This window comes from Crocodylus siamensis, chromosome 5 (genome assembly GCF_052110815.1).
Source record: "Crocodylus siamensis isolate JL-2025a chromosome 5, ASM5211081v1, whole genome shotgun sequence".
Classification (NCBI taxonomy): Eukaryota; Metazoa; Chordata; order Crocodylia; family Crocodylidae; genus Crocodylus; species Crocodylus siamensis.
The window spans coordinates 77108422-77129071 of NC_143399.1; the positions used below are offsets into that span (position 1 = coordinate 77108422).

Here is a 20650-nt window from a genome sequence, read left to right on the forward strand (position 1 = left end):
TATGATTACACTATCCAATATCTAGTTTCAAAATCAGTAAGATACACTGGGGAACACTGTTATCTAATCTTTCTGCTTCTGACTACTCACTTGTTTCTTTGGAAGCCTTTAGGCTCTTTATGCACAGGTGAGGTTACTTTCAGGAATGGCTTGTTTTCCATCAGATGCCTGGTTAGGTTTTACCAGGCTTGACCACATAGACAAGCCTGTGCTCACAGGTGCCCCCCCAGAGTAGCAAAATGACAGAGTTCCCTGTTCATCCCATCAAGTGGTTAAGAACTGATCAAGGCAATCCTGTTTTCAGTGACATTCAGCCTAGCTATCCAACCTTCCTCCATCTGACTGATGATGGACAACAGCCAGGGTCCGTGCTTTATTCTGAGCACCCCCCAATTTCCTTTTTTAAACTGATGTGAGGCTTCAGGGCTGGAGCTGGTTCAGACCATGTGGGGAAAAAGACCAGACCACTGAATTTGCCCAGGGCCCTCTTGAGGTCAAACCACTGGGTTTCAGATAGTTGTGTTGTGGGTTTGAGGGAGGGAGGGAGTGGAGGAGAGAGGGTTGATTGAAGCTGACACTATCCAGAAGGCTACTATTAACTTTTCTCATCCCTGACTCCAGACATCCAGTGATCAATCCAATTCTCCAGCATAGGAGGTCACTTTTGAGCTATTCACTGAAGAAGCCAGAAGTGCAACAAACTCTTGAAGAAGACAGATCTTTCTAACTATGGACATGGTCTTGGTGAGGGAGAGTTGAGACTGCAGTCTTTCAGAGGAAGTTAGTCACCCAAGTTAACTATCAACTTGTTAAGAACCTAGGTAGGTTGAGCCTTTTCTCTTTGTTAAAAAAGGTCAGTACCTTACATCTGGAGTAAGTATGAACGTTTTTTCTCTTCATCTCAGGAATTAATTCCCAACACCCGAATTAAGATAGGATTCCTGGTTACCCAAGAAAAGAGGCTGCTCAATCTGGTGCCCATCATAAAAATTCACTATTTCACAAACAAACCAACAGGCCTGTGTAAAGCAGCTAGTATTGGCTTCGAATTTGGCCAATTTGGGGGACAGTGATTCGATTTGGTGATTCTGAATCACTGTCCTGAATCAATTTGGCTTCTGCCAAATTAGCTTCTGCCAAATTGGCCGAATCTCCAAATCAAACAGGTCCCGTCCTCTGCTCGCTCTCCGAGCCTCGTCAATGGCTGCTCCACCTGGCCCCAGCATCCTGGACTCTTTTTTTTTTTTTTTAAAGCCCAACACTCACCAGCTGCTGCCAGGCAGGGGGATGATTCCTGCTGCCCCCCAATGCCCTGCACTACGTGGGGGTTCTGTCACGAGCCCCCATCCCCTGCCTGCTCTTCCATTCCCAGCATCCTGGCTCTTTAAAAAAAAAAGCCCTGGCTTCACTGGCTGCTGCCAGGCAGGGGGGTGATCTTCACTGCCCCCCACTGCCCTGTGCTGCACGGGGGACTCGGCCATGAGCCCCCAGAAGCCCTGATGGCCACTGCAGCAGCCGGTGACTGCAGGGCTTTTATTTTTTTAAAGAACTGGAGCTGGGGCTGGGTGGAGCTGCCGTGGGGCAGGAGTTGGGGGGAGCTCATGGCCTCCCATGGTTCTCTCCCCCTCTCCAGACTTCCCCCCCCCAGCCCCCTACTTACTGACATTGACTCCAGGTCCAGCTCACTGCTGCAGCAAGTGGGGACTGCCCAAATCTCTGAAGCTCTCCAAATCTTTTCCAAAATCGATTTGGAGAGTTTCGAATTGATTTGGACCTTTTTATTAGTCTCCTGATTTGATTCGGATTTGGAGATCCGGCTGCTAAATCAGGCCAAATTTCCTCCGAATTGAATCAGCACCTGAAGCTTTACACAGCCCTACAAACCAATATCTCTATATTCTATAACCCTATGGCATGTTATCTATTATCTTGGACATGCAAACATATATTATGGTGGAATAAACACAGCACAGCACTTCTGGACTCTCTCAGGAGCAGGGCTGAACAATTTTCTCCAATTCCCCCCTTTATCTCTCTCTATTTTCTGTTGCAGAAGAATTCACTTGAACAGAAGGTAAATGGAAGAAAGCCCACAGCTGAGTAGGATTCCTTATCCCTAAATATCAGTATAAGAAATTAGGTTTACAGTCACAGGCAATGCATGAGGGGGGAATAACAACAAGGAGAATATATTTGTGTGCTTAAATGTCAAGAGGTTTAACACTGTGGCCCCAATATTGTTCTCAATATTGGCACCAGAGAGGCTACAATTGTGTTCCAGTGCAAATGTGCAAAGGTTTTCCTCCTAAACAGATCTGACAGGAATAGATCCCTTACTCTAAATTATGAGATTTGAAAACTTCATCCAAAGCCTTAGTTGTGGCACTGTATTTCACAAACATCCATTTTCGTTGCCATTTGGTATCACTACTTTAAATAACATTCCCATTTCCTTAACTATTCCAATTCAGGAAAATAAGGGCAGTTAGCATCACTTACTTGTCTCGCAAGTAATTATGTCCTATTTGTCCTGATATGTCTTCAATAGCAGAAAGAATATGATCAAAAGCCTAGGAAAATAAGGATAGTATTAATGTCACATGGAGCGCATGGGGTTTAAAGTAAAGTGCTGCTTTTGTTTTTTTACATATGTGAGCAGCTCACTGATTATTCCTGTTTTATACAGGTTTAAGTAAAAGATGGAAAATTCTGATTTTAACTTTCATTTTTATTCCTCTTGTATCATATCTCACTTTTGCATCTCTTTCCCCCTCCAACACTTTTGAAGCCCATGAGCCATTGTTACTCCCTCTTCTAAACCAGTTTGTAGTTTCACATTCTGTGTCCTTTTAGTTCATTGTCCATGCTCTTGGAGAATAGAAATTTCCCTCAGCAGAGAAGGAATAGCAATCTTTATTATTAGGTCTGCCTAATACTCAATACCTGGGGCCAAGTTTTGTCCTCAGTGGCTGTGTCTACATGAGTAGAGGACAGTGCAGTTGTGCAAGTCCTAAATGACTGGGCAGTAACCAGCATTGCTGTAGCGTTGCTAGGCACTAGCTGTGATTTGACGCTACTGAGCAGTAACTCATTGCTACTGTGCAGTAACACTGGAAAAAAAACGTGTGGCAACGGTACTGCAAATTAACACTGGTTACTGTGTAGTCATTTAGTACTTGCTTATGCACTGGATACTTATGCAAGTACTAAATGACTGTGCAGTTACCAGTGTTAGTGCACAGTACTGTTGCTGCACAGTTTTCTTCTCCGACACTACTGTGCAGTACTGTTTAGTACTTTGTTACTACTGTGCAATAGCATCATGTCACAGTTAGTGCCTGGTAATGCTACTGCAAGGTAGCAATGAGCTACTGTGCAGTAGCATTGGAAAAAAACCACACAGTGATGGTACTGCAGTAACCAGCATTACTGTGCAGTCATTTAGTAACAACTGTGCAGTACTCCACTCGTGTAGATGCAGCCACCAAGGACAAAACTTAGCCCCGGGTATTGAGTATCAGGCAGAGTTAAAATAAAGATGGCTGTTCCTTCTCTGCTGAGGGAAATGTCTACTCTCCAAAAGAATGCACAAAGAGCTAAAAGAACACAGAGTGTGAAACTACTAACTGGTTTAGAAGAGGCAGTAACAATGGCTTATGCACTTATAAAGGGGAAAAAAAAGGAATAACTGGGCATATCTAGATGAGACACTACTGTGCAGTAGCTTGTTGCTACCATACAGTACCATTGCCAGACACTAACCATGACATGCTCTTACTGTGCAGGAGTAACAAGCTACTGAGCAGCTCATTGCGCAGTAACACCAATTACTTTTCAGTCATTTCATACTTGCTTATGCAAGAACTAAATAACTGTGCAGTGACAACTGCACAGTCTGCTGCTTGTACAGTTGTAGCCACTGACAAGGGTATAACTCAATTTATTTACTTGGAATTACTCTGACCACAGATTTAGGTCAATAAGATTGAGAGTAGAATTTGGTGTTTTGTTTACATAGTTTCTAAAAACTTTATCCTGAATATCTGACTGGTTTTAGGGGACCTACTAATCACCAGATTTTGAATAAGGCATTGGGTGACTGTTGCACTTGATTAGCCTTATTACTGAATAGAATATATCTACAATGCTAAATGTGACTTTGGCAAATATATAACACAGCCACAGATATTCAGAGAAAGGTGATATAAGGAAGATACCTATCTAATACTGGCCAGGGCCAGTATTTTTACCTTTTTAAGGGTAGCACAGGGCTGCACCTCCTACAAGCTCCTGGAGGCAATGAGCTGCCCTGAGACACAATATCTACTGGGACTCTTGTAGTGGTGCAATGTTACCCTGGACCTAATGAAGGAATCTGGTTAATGGCATCACTTCACCCGTAGCTCGTTACTTGCACAAAGGCACCTGACAAAAATGTGACTAGATAGCATTTTAATTGATGGAAAAAAGAATAAAATATGAATGTATATTTACAGCTGGTTTGCATGTTTTTGCTTTTTCATGGGCATTCATGAAGCTTTCCTTTCGTTTCTCTTCAAAACAAATGCCATCTCAACAGACCAGCAAGAGTAAACGTAAACATCTTAGCTGTTTGGTAATGTTCAAACTGGTGTTCTCTGACTCTCTCAGGAGCAGGACTGAACAATTTTCCAAGTTGCAAGTTCATTGCTCAGCCTATTATGTCCTTACGTAAATAGCCAATTGTAAATTTTTTTTTTTTTTTTACTTTACCCTGGGAGCCTAAAGTCAAGATGCCATTACTAATTTGTCCAAAGGAAGAATAAATAGCATCTCCACTGTTCCAGAGGCTGGGTAGGTTGTCTTCCACAGTGCTTTCTGTTTCTGATGGTCTATCTGTGATAGATGGGTTTGCAAAATGCATTTAACAGACAAAAAGGCCAACCCAACCATCATTTCTAAAACTGGCTGAAATTACAGCCAATTATTTCAACTATTCAGTTATCTGACTGCAGTATGTGCCCATAATCTGCAGGTGACTTAAAAAAAAAAAAAAAGAAGAGAGAGAAATGTTTTAACTACTGAGGAAAAACCCCTCACATAATCAACAAAGTGAAAAAAGCCTGTGGTGTATATTATACATGTAAATGTACATTTCATACATCTTTCCTTAACCAAACAATTTGATTTTGCAAGCACTATGGGCCCAATTAACTCAGCAATATTTCAATTCAGTAGAAGTTTCCGACCAAAAAAGGAAAGGTTCTTGATAAACTGTTTAGAAATGTCTTTCTATTTTTCCCTACCACTGCTAATAGTTTCTATTGTAAACCATGAACCCTGGGGATAGTGCTTTTAAAACCTTACCCTGCCATGGAGCTTCTCATTCAGTTTGGGTTCCCTGTGTTCACTTTTCTTCACTTTCAGCCACTGAACCAAAGGCTTGATTGTCAAACCCTGAACAATGAGATATTACAATAAACATTTTAACTATCACTTTAGAAACCTGATTGACACCTATTCTAAGCTATAGGAAAATAATAAATTGTCCAGTGTTCAAAAACCAAGACTCTAAGAACACTGTAATTTTTTTTGAGATACCTCCTCAGATGGTGTGTAGCATAGCCCCCAGTAGAGTCAATGGTGATTTCTTCAGCTGGAAACTGTAATTTTGTTTAGAAGCTAAATAACATCATACTTTATCAAAAGTCTGAGCTCATATAAGTGACATGAGGGACACTCCAGTATGAGTATGCTCAGTGACATTTTGGGCCTGCTGAGGCAAAACTCCTATTTACTGCTGGAGGGCTGGGATTTTACTTCCCTTCCCCTCCTCCCTGCCTTGTCTATACAGCACTTCACTGTTTAGAAGCTAAACCTTGTGCTTAGGATGATGTTTGGTAAAGCATTTTAATATTTAAAAATGTAGTAAACAAGAAGTGACTGCTCCCATCTACTTATTCAGTGGACGTGAAAGATGCCATTAATTTGAACTCTATTAATACACTTCATTCAAGGCAGAACATTTTTTAGAACAGAGCAAATTGTGTTTTGTCCCATGTGGAGCCATGTGAAAGCATAAAGTGGGATCCTTGTTACTAAAATTATAAAGCCAATTATGCTTCTGGCTCGCTGAAACAATATATAAGCCACAGTTGAGAGGTGCTTTCAATTTAGTGCTACCACCATGCCTTTTGGGGGTCTCCTCTTTTTCATAAAGAAACCAGATCAAGTAACTATATTACCTGGAATATAACAGTGAAGAACACAACGATGATAGTTGTGCTGACAAACAGGTTTTTTGCTTTTATTTTGTTCTGATCCAGAAGTGCAACCAGGGCAAAAGCAACAGCTCCACGTAATCCACCATACGACATCACTACCTGATCTATTATTCCCAGCTGGACCATTCTGTAATGGTTTAGAATCCATGTCTGTATAACGACCCCTATAAACACAAATGTCAAAGTCTCATCCACATGTCACAAAAAATAGTCTGATCATCTCTTACAAGCAAAATCCCTTTCTACCTTTATGATTTTCTTCTTACAATTACCTTGCAGCCCTTGTGACTTTCTCCTTCAATTCTAATCAAAGGAAATAGATGCAGCTTGTCCTTAACAGTAATCCTGCTCTAACTAAGGGCCAGCGATGGGAGTCATATAGGAGTTGGATGAGGGGTGCTAGCCCCTCTGGCTTGGGCCCACTGGATAAATTCTGGTTCATTTGAGGTCAATGGCAAAACTCCCGTTAGCCAGGATTTCACCAGAGCTCTCCACTACCATTGGTGATAAGGGTCCCAGTTCAGGAGATCCTTGGCAACACAATACACTGAACAATGCACATCATCAGACTGTAAATGAAATGGAGGAAGAAGAGATGAATTTCTAGTATCTTCTGAAGAAGCTATACCACTGATTTCTTTGACTATACACTAGAGGCATTATGCCAACTCTGCATCTACACCGTGGGTCTGTGGAGAGGCTCCCTCAGCAAGAGTTCAAGAAAGTGGAAAACATCACGTTGCTTCCAGATGAGTAACTGGAGGCACCCCCATAAAGGATGCCTCCAGTTTATGGGGCTATGGGTGGCAATTAGCAAGCGTCTTCCTTTTTGGGTCACCTCTAGCTGGAAGCAGTCTTTTTTGTTCCAACAAACACAGCTATGATCACCGTCTGCTAGTAAAACAGATCTTTGTAAATATATTCAGATCACTGCTGTGAAACCTACAGGAGAACATGAGCTGTAATTAGGTAAGGCAGCAGTACCAGACCTCCATTAATTTTAGTCAACCTTGTAGTTTAATTGCTTTCCACTCTTGTTGTCATCGTTGATTTTGGTAAATCACATTTATAAAAAGATGGTCAGCACTGAGATGCTCCCTTCTTTTTATACTGCAACTATAGTGACGGTGTCAGTTATCTCATATTACCTCAAAATGATAAAAGTCCAAAATTTAAAAAAAGTCTATTAACTATGTCCACTTATGCCATTTTAAGTGGAAAACAGCAAAAACCTAGGCAGAATACCCTAGAAATAAACAGACATGGGGGGGACCAAAAAAAAGAATGAGTTCCTGTGCTACTGTAGACATCCAGTGTGCAACAAAGTAACTGGGATTATATTATTGTATTGGCACTATAAAGATGAATTAGTTTCAAATAAATAAAAATTCCAAATAACAATTAAGAGTATTCCTATAGTATAGCTATTAGTCAAGTCTATGTTGTTTAATTACTGTTTTGTTAAGTGTTGTGATACTGCAAAAAAGACAGCTGTGTAATATGATCAGGTAACTCTTGGGTAAAAAATGCACGTGTGTTTTGTTGTATACACTCACAAAGAAATTACACCAAGCTTATTTTGTGCAGGTCAGTGGTTCTCTACCTTTTTAGAATCAGAGCACCCTTCCACTATGTTTCAAATTTGGCAGTGCCCCAATTGAGAACCACTGTAGTGCTGCATCATTGGTTTTTAATTGGGGTGACTCTGGTGTCAACTAAAAGACACTCACTCTTTGTTTTTCACCAATCACTGGAAATTATCTCCATGTTATGACTGTGAATCTGAGATGAAACTGTATATACCTCTTATGTCACCATGCTCCAAATATGAAGTGTACCTAAATAAATGAATTAGTTTAATCCAAGCTCTTAATTATTGGACCAAAAGAGATGGCTGAGTAAAGACACGATTAATATAATGTGTAAGGTTTTTTTTTAGGTTGCAGCTTCTAACAAAAATCCCCATCTATCTAACACATCAATGATGTATATTACAGCAGGAAAATTCAGGGAACTAGTCCTTGGACTAATCAGGTGTGCCACCTCACATATCCTATTAAAAACTATCATCATTTCAGTGAATGATGAGGTCTACTAGAGAATCCATTCTTTTTCTAAGGAACAGTCATAACTTTAACCCAAAATAATAAAAGCTACATATGTACAAGCCTCCAAGATACTCTATGGCATGAAAGTATGTTGTTGCAACAAGACTCCAAATTTTAATACATGACTACAGCAGGAAAATTGTTTATCTTACCAATGACTCTGAATACTGAGATGAAGACCAATGTTAAGAGTATAAAAGCTGTGTTCCAGGTCCAGATATCAGGATTTACAGCTGAAATTCCCAGGAACATGAAGATAATAGTCTCAGCTCCACTAGCCATCATTTTCATGGTATATCTCACAGTGGTAGAAGACTGCTCAGAAATATTAGCTTTCACATATTTTTGACAGCAGATGCCACAGAAAGTTATCCTGAAAAGAAATCCATTATTTGTTGAATAACACTTGTTGTAATGTATTTCTCTTTGCCATCCAAGCTGTCAAATTGTGACAAAAAAATTAAACTGTAACTAAGAATTCTCAGAAACTAAGGCAAAGAGGAATACAAAACTCTAAAATTCTGGGTTCAGATGTGATACCTTCAATTAGATCAACTAAAAATAGCAAAAACAAAAAATCTTTCTTTGAAAAATCTTCCGGCTGAAGAAGGGCGTGAGTGCCTGAAAGCTTACAAAGACAATGTTTTTACTATTTTTCAGTTGGTTTAATAAAAGGTATCACCACTGAACCAAGAATATTAGAGTTTTGCATGCCTCTTTGTCTCGGACCTACACGGCTATAAATCTGACTCCTAAACTTAAGGCAGGCACTCTAGTGAATACTGTCAAGTTAGGTTTAGGCAGAATGTGTACCACAAACAATCACTACCTAAAAATCTGTAGATAACATTTAATCAGCCCATAAAAGCACTCCTGCTTCTTCTGCCATTTGGGTTTCCATACTATTTCACAGCCAATACTTTAAAGCATGGGTTTACTTAGATATAAATCTAAGATGATAATTTGTTTGCAGTGGGTTTTTCCAATCTTGAAGATACTTGCTGCAGAACTGCTTTTGATGATGAAAGCATGTAAAACACGAGAGGCTAATAACATCTGAAAGTGGGTAAGCAAAACTGAGCTAAAAGGTATGTTCCAACTCAACGTACAGCAGTGGGTAAAGATTGTACTGGGACTCCACACAGAACAGGAAAGCTTATCCTGATAGCAAGTTTTGGTTGATTGACTTGGCCACATGGCAGAAGTTTAAAAGAATAATATACGATTTGGATATTCAAAAATTTTAGAGGACAGTCCAGAACAACAGAAAGTGACGCTCCCTTGAATCTGGCTGTTTAGTCATCACAAACTGACTGGAAAAAGGGCCAAGATTATGATCGTGTGGCAGGATTATGGAATGCGTACTAATGCCATTAGAGCAGTGGTTCTCAACCTTTTTGGTACCAGTACCCTTCTGTAAACACTGATGGTCAGTTCTGACCAATCAACAGTTTAAGTAGAAAACAGCCTCCTGGCCCTGATGGTGTCCCTCACTCCTGACCCACTGCCCCATGCTTTCCCCCACCACCACTCTGTGGGACAAGCAGAGCCCTAAGCAACCCCTTGCAGTCTGAACTCTGCCAGCCTTCAAGGACATGCTCAGTTTTCCATGTTTTTCTCCTTTAAAAGAGAATCCATTTTTAAAGTTTGTCTGCCACTCTTTTATATGTTCTTGTGACCCACTTTTGGGTTGCAACCCATGGGTTGAGAAACACTGCATTAGATGACCAATAAATGAGTTTCTATTCTACCAAAGCAGCCTTCATACTAAAGAGAAGACACTGGAAACTACAAACTTCTTTTCAAGACAGACTTAGAAGAGGTGTTTGGGATTCACAATCCAATACTGGCTTATAACTGTAACTGAAGAATAAGCTTTGTTAGTCTGGCATTCTGTAGTCTTGCCATCTGGTTTAACTCTTCCCTGTCATTTATGTTAAAAAACTACGCTCCCTCTCCAGTGCTGCCAAGGGGAAAAAACTGATAAAGTAAAGGACTTACGCAAGGATGGCAGAAAGAGAAAGCATCTCTGCTGTGAGGTAAGACAGATATGAGATGATAAACACAAATCCGGGTTCAATAATTCTAACGTGTTTGGTAAAACGAGTGACCAGGGACAGCAGGAAAGCAAAAGCAACTCCAACGAGCGTCCCACCCAGGCTGACCACAAAGAAAGACACTGAAACAAGAACAAAAACAAATTAACAAAAGGTAGTATTGCAGGATTAATTGGCTTAATTGTTACTAATTTTCCTATCACATGGCTAATGAGATAAAGAAAAATTTGGAAGATAGTCTAAGAATCCCAACTTCCAAAAATATAATCCAAAGAATCCCACAAATTTACCATTTTTTAGTATGTTGACATTTGCAAAGTTCCAAGGAAACCACAAGTTAATTCTGGTGAAAAGCCATCGATGTGAAATTACCCAAAATCCTTAAGTATTCCCCAAGCAAATTTTCTCCATTGTTGCATAAACACAAATGCTTCCCCAGCCACAAAAAAATAATATATACAGATCATCATTAACAACGTGGTTCCTGAAACAGTACAGCATTCTCTTAAGCTTGTAATGGGGAAGATCAGTATCAACACTGCTTAATAACCCTTAACAAATGCTGGGTATCTTGTGGTAATTGCATATAAGCTAGGCCTTGTAGTGTTTCTTTTGCCATAGAAGTGTAGTACTTCTGCAGGAAGATGGCAGGTTACAGCTACTGTGTTGAAAGGATTCTGAAACAGTAGACCTTGTGTGGCAGGATTATGATCACATACATAACTGTCAAGTCATCAGGTCTTAACCTCCTAAATCAGTTACTGCTCTGAGCTAGGGGCAGACATTCAAAAAGCCTGAGCCTGAATTGATTCAATCAACCTGTCCAATCTGGTTAGGCCAAATCAGTTTGTAACTGCACAGACATCCCATAAATGCAGGCACATGCCTGTAGTGGCTCAGGCGAGTAGCCGGGGGCACTAGAGCAGCCTTCACTTTCCTTCCACAGTGTTGAGCTGAGGGGGGTGTGGCCAGGCCCCAGCAAGATGCTCTGATTAGGGAGGGTTTCCCCCACTTCTGACCAGCCCAGCAGGGAATTGATAGCACACTGTTTATCACCCCTAACTCAGTGTTTATCACCCCATTAAGAAAACAACAGTGGGACATTACCAGCTAACTGTTCATTCTGCCTTTATCCCGTCTGCCACAGCACACAGCCAGTACGTGATCTGCTAGCTAATACTGAGAGGTGTCTGTGTAAGGCAGAGGGGATGGGGGAATCCCTGCTTAGCAGGAAGTGGGAAGGGGAGTAGGGGGGGAACAGGGGGAAGCCAGGTAGATGCCTGCAATCTCAGCCAAGCTCCAGCCAGGGAGCTGGAGGGGCAGCTCTGCTGTGGACCAAAGAGCCCCACCCAGCCCAGAGAGCATGCCGGGATGCTGGGGGTGTCTGGTTTATCTTAAACCAGCAAGGGGTCTGGGACGGACGTTGCACAAACGAGTTTGACCCAAAATCAGTTAAGTCTGATACTACATTCAACCAGGTTTATCTCAAATGGTTTTCAGCCATTTTTAAACTGGTTTATGTGCACTGAACATCTGTCTTTTACAGATTTAAACCAGTTTCTGATCACTTAAACCAGTTTGTGTGCAATGTCATTCCCTACACCCTGGAGCTCACAAGCCAGGTCCAATACCCAACAGCTTCTATAGAGACAAAAATTCCTCTCTCAGAATTGTCAAGTGTCCAAGACATGCGAATATGTGTTCATTCTGTGTGCCACCGAAATCTGAGGGTATAGATGGGAGGGGAAAAGTAACAGCAAAAGACCATCATGTGATACAGCTGTAAGTATTTAATGTTTTAAAGTCTACACGTTTTATCAGTGGTGTAACACAGAGTTAACTTTACTCACCTATGCCTTTTACACAGTCCACTCCAGTCACATTTTCTGCTCCTATTGTAACGAAGGACTCAAAGACATTGTAGAGAACCTAAAAAGGAAAAAGTGACTTCACTTAGTATATATTTTTGAATTAAAACCAGTTAAAATTGTTCCAAATATGGGCATGGCATTAGATAACTTGATTTTTTGTTAGACTGATAACCAGTGAAAAAAACCACATAGTGAATTAATTAACAGGTCAAAACATGGCAAATATGAAGTCTAAAAAATATGATAGTTATGCCTACAGCTAGTGGTTAAGTGTGCATATCTAAGGGTCTTCTAGATTGCCAATCACCGTGGCATCACCCGACATCTCATCTCCTGCTTGGCAAACAATTTCTAAAAAGAGGCATAGATAGTGAAGGAGGATCTAGAAAAAGTAGAACAAAACATTCTGCTGCTTCCTGGATTATAATTCTCATTAAAAAATATCCTTTTAAAACCAACATAGTGACTTTAAATTAATTCAGTGAGGGCTTTTAACAGGTTCACATTCACAGAAACTTTGAACATTTTTTGCTGACAGATTTTTTGCACAAAAAAAAATCTTAATCAGAATAATAGAAAGGGTCTACACTTTCCAAACTTGTTTGAATGAAAAACCAGAAATAACTAGTTCTTGGTAAAAAAATATCTTAGCTTTTAGTAAGCTTTAACAGGATTTGCAAACTTTTAGGAATTGGGTTTTTCATTGAAAAATAAATTATGAAAAATGTCTTTAAAAATTCATATCAGAATTTGCCACCACACTTCCCCTTCACAATGGGACTTTTGAAGTAGCTCACCTATTCACCTAATTGTCAGGCACCCCATTGGTATAAACTTTACCAAGTAAAGAGAAAGCAGGCATTGATATTAGATGTCTCTGGACAGAAGCAAGAACGTACAGAGCATTTCCCAGTATCAAATGTCATGAAGGTAGCACTTCTGTTCAATATGGTCCCGATTCAGGAAAACATTCCTATTTGGGAGAGCACTTAGACATATATTCAACTCAACTAGGTACATGCTTGCATCCCGTTACTGTGAGCTGAATGCACATATGTGAAGTTTAAGTTTGAAGTTACTTGCACTTAAACATATTCGTTAAATAAGGACCTCTGCCAGCCTCTGACCAAGCTATTATAGTCAGTTCTACCAGACTGTAGTCCCTAGTGTTCTCAGGAAAAAAAGTGTAATTTCAGCTTTAGATTTTGCTAGGTTATAATCAATATTTCACTTCAAAGTGGGCCACCACAAGGAGCACCTCTGGGCAATACCTGCCCAGATGGCAGAGCAGGTTCACCCCATCTGGTTCTAGCAGGAGCACAACCTTGGGGCCACAAGCCTAAGGGGGAAGATGCTGTCACAGCAGGTCACAGCCAGCCAGCAGCCCCCACTGCCAGACTGCTGCAGTGGGAAGAGGATGCACGGGCCACTCCAGGTTAGGGTTGCTTCATTTGACACAAGGGCTAGTGTCTCCAGATACCAAGTGGCTGGGCCTCAGAAGCTCCTGAGGGCAAGTAGCTCTGAATTGCTTACCAGGGCAGGTTTTTATATTGCTTGGGCCAGCACAGGGCAGGTTTTTATACTGCTGCCCCAGGCTCTAGCTCTTCCTGGCTGCAGATCTGTGAGCAGCTGAGCAGGGTTATTTTGCCGTAAGTGGCACAACTTGCCCCATACCAAAGTGCATGTGCAGGCACATGCACCAAGGCAAAAATCTCTAGCTCAAATTTGCATTGCTTCTATTTGAACTGATGCAAACGCTCGTGCCTGCATGTGTGGATGCACCCCATGAGGTCTGTAAACACCTTTTCTTTTTAAATAAAAGTTGAAGTTATCATGAGCTTGGATCTAAGGGAAAAACGTGCATCATAAGACTTGAAACAAAATCAGAGGATTTAGCAACACTATGACTTTGTCATCTGTGATAAGTGGATCTCATTGAGAAGCAGCAGAGGGAATTCTTTTGGGTATGTCTATCAGAAGAATAGCAATAGAAAATGGAAAGGCTAGGAAAAGGATTAACAAAAAAAAAAAAAAAGAAGGTATCTGATGTATATTAAGATGGAGGGCATATATAAAAATGGACCAAAGGAACAGAAGCAGTTCAGAGAATTAGCCAAGGAAATCTCAAAAACTTCTGAAGTCCTTTCAGTGAATCACAACAGACATGATGACCAGAAAAGTATTTGCATCAGAAACATTATTTTAAATATTCGTCCAATCAGAGAACAAAAATGCACCAAATAACTTATATTCAACTATTTTATGCTCACAGTACATTTTTGCAAATAAGGCACAGACCCAGGACACTCTAGTAAAACTTCTGTGCAGTAACTGACTTAGACAACATGAAAGATACATTGACTACATTTACATGAGATGTTGACTGTGCAGTTGCTACTGTGCAGTCATTTAATACTTGCATACACACATACTAAATGACTACACAGTAACCAGAGTTACTGCACAGTAGCATCCCCAAATGGCTTCTTGGTGATGCTGACTGAGCAGTAGCTTGTTACTACCGCACAGCAATAATGAGCTACTGCTCAGTCAGCGTCGCATATAGAAAAGGCCACTATGTACTATTTTATGCCATAAGGAATTTATTATTTCAGCAGAAACCCTTAGGAATTGGGCACAAATCCTCTTACCACAGTCACAGCATCATTTAGCAGTGATTCTCCAAAAACAATGATGAACAGAACTTCATTGACGTGGACTTCCTCAAACACAGCCAAAACCGCAACTGGATCCACTGCTGCAATCAGACTGCCAAACAGGAGAAAGTCCAGTAGCCCAATGTTAAGGTCACCTACAGAAAGAAAGAAACCTATTTACAAGGGGAGTCTACACATGCATTTACTCTGGCCTAGATTTACTCTGGTGTAAACTAATTCGGTATAAACGTTCCTGGGCAGGCATCTACATACATAAGAGAGCATATTTGCACCAAGTTTCCTGTAGCCCTGCAACAGGCCCCTGCTGACACTGGGGGGAGCTCCAGGCTCCCCCTGGGTAGTAGTCCAGGGGCTGGCAGAGAGAGGGTCAGGAGACAACTGTCTCACAGCCAAGGCGGGGGTTGGGGGCGCTGCCTGCTGCTGGGGCAGGGACAATGACCCCTTGCCCCAGCAGCAGGGAGCTCTTGGCCCTAGATCCCTGACCAGGGGCAGGGGACTTGGAAAGAGCTGCAGGGGAGGGGCAGGTCCCAGCCCCCTGCCCCAATTCACCAGTGGGGCAGCTAGCTCTACCAGACTGTAGTCCCTAGTGCTCTCAGGAAAAGAAGCATAAATTTCAGCTTCAGATTTTGCTAGGTTAGAATCAATATTTCACTTTTTAGAACAGGCAAAAGACAACAAGGTATTCAGACTGTAATGGAAATTAACTCTGAAATAATTTTATCATCAAATCAATGCCTCAGTATAGCATTTCTTTAGACAAAATGTAGACTGAATCAAAGAAGTGAATTCTATCTAATTTACTATGCAGCAAATGGCTCTCTGGGGAAAAAAATAAACATTAGACTTTGGAAATTTTGGATGTTATATGGAGATTTCTGATAACACTTTACTGCAGTAACCAGTCCAATAAGGGGCCACTAATGAGATATTATTAAAATAGATTTACTATTACACATAAAAAGGCTTGTGAGTTTTTAAGTTTTCACAGATAGCAAAATCCTGACATTAGCATTACCAATCCCCAGTGTCAAAAATCATGGTATTGGCTTAAAAATTATTTAATTTCTTATCTCAAAGTTGATCTGTCAAGATAAGGAGTTCAGTTGAAGTGTATATTTTTAAACCCTACATACTACCTCAGACACTTGGTAGATGAATAAATTTGTCCCAGTCATAGGATAATCTTGCTTTTCCATAGTGTTTCCAGGAAATGGAATCACGATTGGGTATTGCAGAAGTTCCTGATTGGTGGTTTTTTATTTTGTTTGTTTTTTTACAGCAGTCCATGAAGCCAGCTCCTTGCCCCTGCCAGACTCTTATCTCCCAGCACAAGTCCCAGGGTCTCCCTGCCGGAGCCCCACAACTGCAGAGCTCAAGTTGGGTGATAAGAGTCTCCCAGCCCAAGCCCCATGACCATGGAGCTCAGGCTGAGAGATAAGGATGTCCTAGCACCAGCCCTGTAGTCGCGGAGCCAGCGCTGGGAAGTAAGGGTCTCCCAGCCCCTCACTCCCCAACTGCAATGGCAAAATGGAGGCTGGGCGATAAGGATCTCCCAGCCCCTACTCCCTGTTCATGATCTTGGAGGGGGGGGCTTGAAGCTCCCTGCTGCTGGGGCAGGGGGACATAGTCATCGCCTGGGCTCCTCTGGCAGAGCCCACCCCGGCAGCAGGCAACTCCTGGGGTCAGGGAGCAATCTCCCACCCCTTGGTGAACGCCAGACCAGGAGCAGATTTTGGTCCTAGTTAGGTGTCTACATGAGCACTATGGTGCCATTAGTAATCTCATATAAATTTGCTATTTCCATTTGCAGGTAGCAAAGTTACTCGGGATTAGGGAGACTTACTGTGAAGTAAGCATGTGCATGTGCAGATGCACATACTTATTTCTCACTAAACTATGCTAACATGAAGCTAAGTGTCTTCTGTAGACATGCCCACAGAGATGTGAAGAAGGCAAAAGCAATTTTCTCATAGTTCTGAGGTAAGGCCCATATTATTACTTTCTTCACACTCAAGCCTAAATTTGTCTCTTAATAACATGAAATCAGCCCCTACTGAAATCAGTAAGAGTTGCACCTATAGAAAGCAGAGAAAATTCGCCTTTTTTAATTGGGGAAAACTTCTACTGAAATTGAGCAAACTGAACAGAGTAAGCCACCCACAATAAAACTCTTGTAGGGATCAAATTAACTCAGCAATGAATGCCAATTCTTTGAGTGCTCTTCTCAGCTGTTAACTTTCCTTAGTTCTATAAAAGCAAGACAGAGGAACAGCAAGACACAAACATGCTTCCCCCTTAGAAGGAAAAAAGATGTGAGAAACCACAAGGAGGGATGCTGTAGTGCCTCCCAGCTCTTAGCCTGGGCCACTGCAGGCATGTGTCTGCATTTCCAGAATCAAAACTGAATTGTCTGTTCACTTGCTTATTGATTCAATTTATGCCGCTTAGACTAACCTGCGAAGACTGAAATGATTTGGCCTTGGGCTTCTTGACTTTGTATTTAGCCCTTGGGTTTGGAAGGCAAATGAAAGCAGAACTAAGTTTAGAATCCTTTTGTTCCAAAAAGCATGAAGCTGTATGGTCAGACAGAGAACTCAAAAACTGGAAGCTGGGGACAGGACCCCAAAGATACTACATACTTGTATTAGGCAGGAGTAAGCACCACCTCTTCAACCTGCCAGAAGGACTCAGGGAAAGGCCTTGAAAACAGGTACTCCTGTTTTTCAAGACCACATAACTTTTATAAATCATTCATTTTCATTCCCATTTGTTCAGAGTAGATGTTAGGGACAGAGCTAGTTAATTTTTTGAGGAAGGAGAGACTTTGTTTAAATCAGATGAAGACCTGGCAAATTTCTGAGGTTATTCCTGTACCTGACTGAGAAAGTTTCCATAGAATTCTCTCCCTCCCCCCCCGCACTTTTTTTTAGCTCAGTGACAATAACTATTGATATCAAGGCACCTTTGGGTATGCACATCTAAAATAAATTGACTCTCTGTGATCTCTTATCTTTTTTATATGTTACCAATTGTGATCACTGCTACATTCTTTAAGAAGTTGCGACAGCTAGTTAGCAAATATTTATGAAAAGGTCAAGACACCTCTTTAACTACTATAGAACAGTGTCAAGGGAGGTGGGATTGCTAAACCTGAAATTATCCAACCTCTCATCCAGGCCCAATGATCCAATATGCATAAGCCAAGATGCTAATGCTAACCTTGTCTCTATCAGTAAGCTTCAGAACAAGTGTCTGCTGCCAGTCCAGCTCCACTGGGAACAGGAGCAGGGGGGAGTCCTACTTTTAAGAGTCAGGTAGAAGCAGGCAGTGTGATTTTAGGTTGGATTGTTTGCCCCACTTATGGGTACAGAAGGGCTACATTGAGCACAAGTAAATATTTAAGTTGTAATTCTTCCTAATGTACTTTAAAGGTAGTATTTCCTCCTTATTTTCCCTTTTTCTTGACTTAGCTTCTTTAGTTTTAAATGCCTTATAAGGATGAACCTTAAGCATGAGTCTTGAGCATAATACTTAACAAGGATTTTCTCTCGTGTGTATTGGAATCTATGGCTGCTTACAGATGTGAACCCCCTTCCCCGGCACTTTACTTTCAGCTTGGTGTGCCCTCATGCCAAGCGCAGCACATGTCCAGAACAGGCATTATGTTAGTTTGACCCGGCTTGCCCAACATCTGTATAGCTCCTGTGCTTCAGCAGGGCTAACTGATTGAATCAGTTATTAGATAAAAGCATCAAAAAGCCCTGCTGAAGTGCCCGATCTATACAGATGCTGGGGAGCTCAGTCAAACTAACGAACTTCCTTTTCCGGTAAAGCGCTGTTTTGTTTTTTGTTTTTTCATGTCTCTCAGCACTGACTATTATCTAATTTAGCTGACCTGTTCTTAGACTTGGGATTAAATTAGAGCAGTGTTTCCCAAACTTTTGATACCTGGGGCACACTTCTTATCTGTATTCAATCTGGCAGAACTTTTCCATCCAAAAAAGTGTGTGTATGGTATATGTATATCACTATATGGATATATAGATATAGATGTGTTGTATATGTTCTGGAATATATAGGAATGTGCACCTGCTCTTTCCATCGCTCCTCTCCTCATCCCTGGTCTGTACCTTAGGGAGCAAGGACAAACCCCGCTGATGAGGCTGCTCCTGCAGGGTCTCACATGTTAGTGACCACCCCTGCAGCCCCTTCTGCTGGCCCTGGGGACATAGAAGGAATAGAGAGGATGAGCTGGTTTGAAAAGTGTGCAGCTCTGTCAGTGCATCCACCCTCTTGCAGCAGAGCATGCTAGTGAGTGAGTAGTGAGTGAGTGCAAGAGGAAGCAGGGGGAGGCAGCACAGGGACTGCCTGTGGGCAAGGAGGGTGAGGGAAGGCAAAAACGTCAGTGATAGTTCCTAGAGAAGCAGTTCCTAGAGAAGCAGGCACTGAAGTAGCTGGGGCAAGCACAGGGGGCTGGAGAGAGGAGGAGATCATTTACTTCCTTATACAAGGGGATTTTGCAGCACACTTCCATTGCTCTCATGACACACTAGTGTACTGCACCACACTTTCGGAGTATCAGTGGGGTAAAGTCCATCTATTACAAGTTTTATCTATCATTGGAACTGGGAAATGACAACAGATTATCTGATTTCTGTTATTACTTTTATAACAACTAAGGCTACATACACATTCATATTTTTAGCAATATTCATTTAATCTTTTCTTGCCTGAATAATAACAATTGATGTAACAAGAAAAACACTCTCAAGGCCATAGACAGATGATATATTTGAAGCACTACAAAAGTTGGGTGGACAGACGCGCACCCCCCCTGTGGTGCTATAAAAATGGAGAAAGCACTATAAAAAGGGAAGCACTACAAAAATGGCCCTCTTTGAACCAGGAACTTCTCTGTAGTTCTGCATTTTGTAGCAACGTTTAACTTCTGTACAGTTACATGCAGGACTATAGTGGGTGTCTTGGTCCCCCCAGCACTTTGTTCTCTCCCTCCCCTTTTAAGTGTAGTGGTGAGACAGAGAGAAGGCTTGAGAGTCATTGGAGGCTGCCGGGGTGCCCAGTGCTCCATGACAGCTTGTTGTCAAAGGAAGGGGAAGCAGAGTTGCAGAGCTGAGCAAGCATCCCATTGCCATGTGGCTGGAAAGCATGCCCCAGAACGCCTTCATGATGAGTTTGCAGTGTTCCAGCCAGGGGAGGCTCTGCAAATCTGTTCACACCTGGCACTACTACATTTCCGAAGTGCTTAAAAGTGCTATGGCATTTGTAGCAATAAATGAACAGCTGCCCACAGCCCTTATCACAGGCTTTCATGAAAGACTGCCCAGACCTTCAGCTGGTTCCTAGTAAGATTCCAGTAGCTCCCTTCCCAGCAACTGCAATGAGACAGCTTAGCTTCTCATTGGCTGCATCTATATGACATGCTGACTGAACAGTTGTTACTGTGCAGTCATTTAGTACTTGTACAAAAAGTACTAAATGACTGTGGAGTAACTGGAGTTACTGACATGTAATGCTACTGAGTGGGAGTAATGAGCTACTGCACAGTCAGCATCTCGTGTAGATGGGGCCATTATGCATCATACCTAGGGCTCTCTGCAATCTTAAGTATCAGTCTGTGGCTATTAGATGTAATCCTCAAGTGAAGAGATATCA

The 20650-nt window shown here is 41.6% G+C and overlaps 1 protein-coding gene across 1 annotated transcript in view; it reads right to left on the bottom strand.

Moving 5' to 3' along the window:
- SLC9A3 (solute carrier family 9 member A3) overlaps positions 1-20650 on the bottom strand; it is a 93841-nt gene that overhangs the window by 14516 nt on the left and 58675 nt on the right. The window contains exons 3-9 of the mRNA XM_090049235.1: positions 14951-15111; positions 12279-12357; positions 10373-10550; positions 8524-8744; positions 6225-6427; positions 5347-5436; positions 2500-2570 (exon numbers count right to left, since the gene is read on the bottom strand). Of these exons, the coding sequence (XP_089905361.1) occupies positions 2500-2570; positions 5347-5436; positions 6225-6427; positions 8524-8744; positions 10373-10550; positions 12279-12357; positions 14951-15111 (1003 nt within the window). The remainder of the gene's footprint in view (positions 1-2499; positions 2571-5346; positions 5437-6224; positions 6428-8523; positions 8745-10372; positions 10551-12278; positions 12358-14950; positions 15112-20650) is intronic.